Raw genomic sequence first — 3,992 nt, 5'->3', positions numbered from 1 at the left:
TTAAAACATGGATAGAACTGTAACTACATTAATCATAGCTCTTCTTCTCTTCAGTGTTTGTCAGTTTCTGGTGGTGCAGCTCTGTGCTGCCTTCAGGAGAATGGGACATCAGAGTATCAACCATAAAACCTCACCCACATGTCATTTATTGAGCAAACCAGAGCTATCAGTGGAAAAATGAAAGTTCCAGATCCTTCAAATGACATACAAACATGAGAAAGAAACATGGATTATATCTTTATATAGACTTGTGTATTGTTTTATAGATTAATAGTTTGTTGCTCCGTTCTACGTCACGGTTCTCCTGTTTCAGAGTTTTCCGCAACGAGCGCATTGTCGTTATTTTCTTTACCCCATAAGGAGCGGAGTGGTCGGGAAGCGCGTATCGATGAAAAAACGCAGACTGACACAAACCTTTTAGCTCCCGTATTAAAATTAGAAGTGTTAGAAGTTTCAATCAGATGGCTCAAAATAATGGCTCAGAGCAATCTGAGCCATTATTAGGTTGAAATTAATTGAAGAAACTTTGTTTTGTTGGGAATTTTGTTCTGAAACTTTGGGTTTTTCCATCCACAGGCTTGTCAACTGACAGGTGCGTGCTTCTTTTATTGTTGGAGTTTCTAACACCTAAAAGACAAAAATATAATATAAGAAACTTTGGCATAGATCAGCTTTATTTGGTTGTCCTTTCAGCACAAGTACAGGACTTAATTTCTGTATACATTAAATTAATAAATTGTTTATTCAGTATAGTCAGATCATGCTTTTTCCATAATTATTAGGTGACATAATTCCCATTTTCATAACCTGTAATTTGGATTAATTTCTCACATTTTTTATGTATTTTTCCCATAATGTTTGATGCAGCTGAACTTCTGGACTGTGTTTGGTGATTAAATGATGCTGATTATTGGATGGATGTATTTACCTTCTCTTCATATTTCCCAGTTGCCAAATGTGATAAGTGCACTTCTGGATGGGCTTGGTACGACGGTCGATGTTTCCTGTTTAAGAATGTTAAAATGAGCTGGGCTGCAGCAGAGGTACAACAAATGTGCTGCTCACAGCATATTTCCTACATTCAAAAGAAATGTACATTTATTGATACAAGACAATAAAATTATTCACCAACAACAATATTGCAGAAACTGATTGAAACAAATAGAACCATAATTTCTAAAGGTCGATATTCAGCTGCACCAACTGTCTCACTGCACAGAGGGAAGTTTAACCCACTGTTGTCTTTTTCAGAAACATTGCCTCTCATTGGATGGACATCTGGCCTCAATACGCAGTACAAATGAGTACAACTTCATCAGACAGCTTGTCCTCAGTTCATCTAAAACAAACGCACACAGTTGGATTGGAGGTCATGATTCAGCAGAGGTCAGATTTTAAAAACACAAATCAGTTCAGTCAACTTGAACTGAACAACTTGGTTCTTTTGGAGGTTCTGGTTCACATTTTCTATGATGAGTGACTGAAGTCTAGGTTGGTTCTGTGTGATTTGTTTGCATTGGAGCTTAAAACTAAGATGTTCTTTCAGGAAGGCAACTGGTTGTGGAGTGACGGTTCCAAGTTTTTGTTTCATCTCTGGGGCAAGGGTCAGCCAAACAACAACAAAGGAAACGAAAACTGCATGGACATCAACTTGAAAGGTATTTATTACTGGAAAATCACAACTTTTAATTTTATAATTTAGTTTAAATGCATGTTTTCATAATACTTTTGTATCTGGTGGCTTAGTAGGTAGGAGTTTGTCCTGTAATCTTTGGGTTTGTGGATCGAACCCCCACTCTATTCATGTCTTTTGTGTCTTGGGCAAAACACTTCATCTGCCCTGCATGCTTTCTGCAACTGATCAAATCATGTCAAATGTTTGCAGTCAGGATTTGTCTCTTTGTCTCTTTACAGAACAAGATTATGTGAATGATGATGTCTGTAGCCTGAAGCTCCCTTTCATCTGTGCCAAACAACTGTAACCTTCTTATGCATTTTAAATGCTCATATGGGTTTCCTGCTGATGATGTCACTTCCCCCTGGATGTTAAGCCTCGATGACATCACTGCTGGAAGAAACTGATTTCACTTCATTTGATCACTTAAATAAACTTGTTTCTCTGAAATCTGATTTATTTAATTATAGGGTTTAAAATATATCAAGATTAATTTAAGCAGTAGCTTATAAACTAATTGGTAATAGTTCTAAATCTCAGCTACAACTTTATGCTGAAAATCATCAGGATATCAGTGCATCAGTAAAGTAATAAAGGTTTATTCAGGGGTCCTGGAGAGGAGGTTCCGGTGGATAGTTAAACCTCGGATTCAGGAAGAGCAGTGTGGTTTTCGTCCTGGTCGTGGAACACTGGACCAGCTCTATATCCTCAACAGGGTCCTGGAGGGTGCATGGGAGTTCGCCCAACCAGTCTACATGTGTTTTGTGGACTTGGAGATGGCGTTCGACTGTGTCGCTCAGCGGGCCTTGTGGGGGGTTCTCCGGGAGTATGGGGTACTGGACCCTTTGATACAGACTGTCAGGTCCCTGTATGACCGGTGTCAGAGCATTGACCCCAGTAAGTCGGGCTTGTTTCCGGTGAGAGTTGGACTCCGCCAAGGCTGCCCTTTGCCACCGATTCTGTTCATGAATGTGGGAAGAAGGGAGCGGGAGATCAACAGGCGGATTGGGGCAGCTTCTGCCGTGAAGCGGTTGCTGTATCGGTGTGTCGTGGTGAAAAGAGAGCTGAGTCAAAAAGCGAAGCTCTCGATTTACCGGTCGATCTACGTTTCCACCCTCATCTATGGTCATGAGCTTTGGGTCATGACCAAAAGAACGAGATCAGGGATGCAAACGGTCGAAATGGGTTTCCTCCACAGAGTGGCTGGGCTCTCCCTTAGAGATGGGGTGAGAAGCTTGGTCATCCGGGGGGGACTCAGAGTAGAGCCGCTGCTCCTCCACGTCGAGAGGAACCAGTTGAGGTGGCTCGGGCATCTGGTCAGGATGCCTCCTGGACGCCTCCCTGGTGAGTTGTTCCGGGCACGTCCCACCGGGAGGAGGCCTCGGAGAAGACCCAGGACACACTGGAGGGACTATGTCTCTCGGCTGGCCTGGGAATGCCCCGGAGGAGCTGGAAGAAGTGGCTGGGGAGAGGGAAGTCTGGGCCTCCGTTCTGAAGCTGCTGCCCCTGCGACCTAATCCTGGATAAGTGGAAGAAAATGGATGGATGGATGGCGAAGGGCCTGTCCGGACCTCCTGCAGCTCTACACCCATCTGGGCAAAGAGAAACAGAGGAAAAAAAGAGAGACTATATATACCACCTTCTGTCAAATTTTAATTGGAGTTTGATGGATTAATTGATATTAATTGATATCAATCCCCCCTCCCCCCGCATCCGGTAACCTGATACCCCCCTCCCCCCAAACATATGTCGCATATATTATATGATAACCCATCTGGCACCCTTCTGTCAAATTTTTATCGGAGTTTGAGGTGAATAAATAAATATAAATGAATAAATAAATATACTATATTCTAAACCATGTTGAATTACATTAAGAATATTGTAAGTACTTATGGTTTTAAACAGATTTTATTCATGATACACAGTGCTGGAGTTAACTGCCTATAACTCTTGTCCCACAAGAGGCAGGGTAACCAGAATCTTTCTTGTGTCTGTCTCCAAGGAGGAGGAGGGGGGAGAGTCTTGCCGTGTGTGCGTGCGTGTGTATTTGATCTCTGAGCCAGCATACGGTTAAACCTACCTCGTACTCTTCCGCAGAATATGATATATCCTATAGCTAGGAAAGAGAGGCTGACCTCTGACCCCGAAGCCGGTGATGCCCACCTTCAGGATACATTAGGCAATCCTTCTGAAGGCAAAATCAGCAGATTCACTCTACATAGTCCTCTTTAAAAGGATTGTATCATATCTCTCAGCCAACATACAGTGAAACCTACCTCGTACTCTTCCGCAGAATATGATATATCCTATAGCT

At 42.5% G+C, this 3,992-nt stretch overlaps 1 protein-coding gene across 1 annotated transcript in view; it reads left to right on the top strand.

The window, feature by feature from the left end:
- Positions 1-2,125, top strand: part of LOC103468091 (galactose-specific lectin nattectin-like) — a 3,916-nt gene extending 1,791 nt beyond the window's left edge. Inside the window, exons 2-6 of the mRNA XM_017305660.1 lie at positions 577-592; positions 949-1,043; positions 1,252-1,386; positions 1,547-1,658; positions 1,915-2,125. Of these exons, the coding sequence (XP_017161149.1) occupies positions 577-592; positions 949-1,043; positions 1,252-1,386; positions 1,547-1,658; positions 1,915-1,982 (426 nt within the window). The 3' untranslated portion in view covers positions 1,983-2,125. The remainder of the gene's footprint in view (positions 1-576; positions 593-948; positions 1,044-1,251; positions 1,387-1,546; positions 1,659-1,914) is intronic.
- The last annotated feature ends 1,867 nt before the right edge of the window (positions 2,126-3,992 follow it).

Source organism: Poecilia reticulata, linkage group LG7, assembly GCF_000633615.1.
Source record: "Poecilia reticulata strain Guanapo linkage group LG7, Guppy_female_1.0+MT, whole genome shotgun sequence".
Classification (NCBI taxonomy): domain Eukaryota; kingdom Metazoa; phylum Chordata; class Actinopteri; order Cyprinodontiformes; family Poeciliidae; genus Poecilia; species Poecilia reticulata.
Note: the sequence above shows the minus strand (reverse complement) of the source record. Positions and strands in the feature narration are given on the sequence as shown.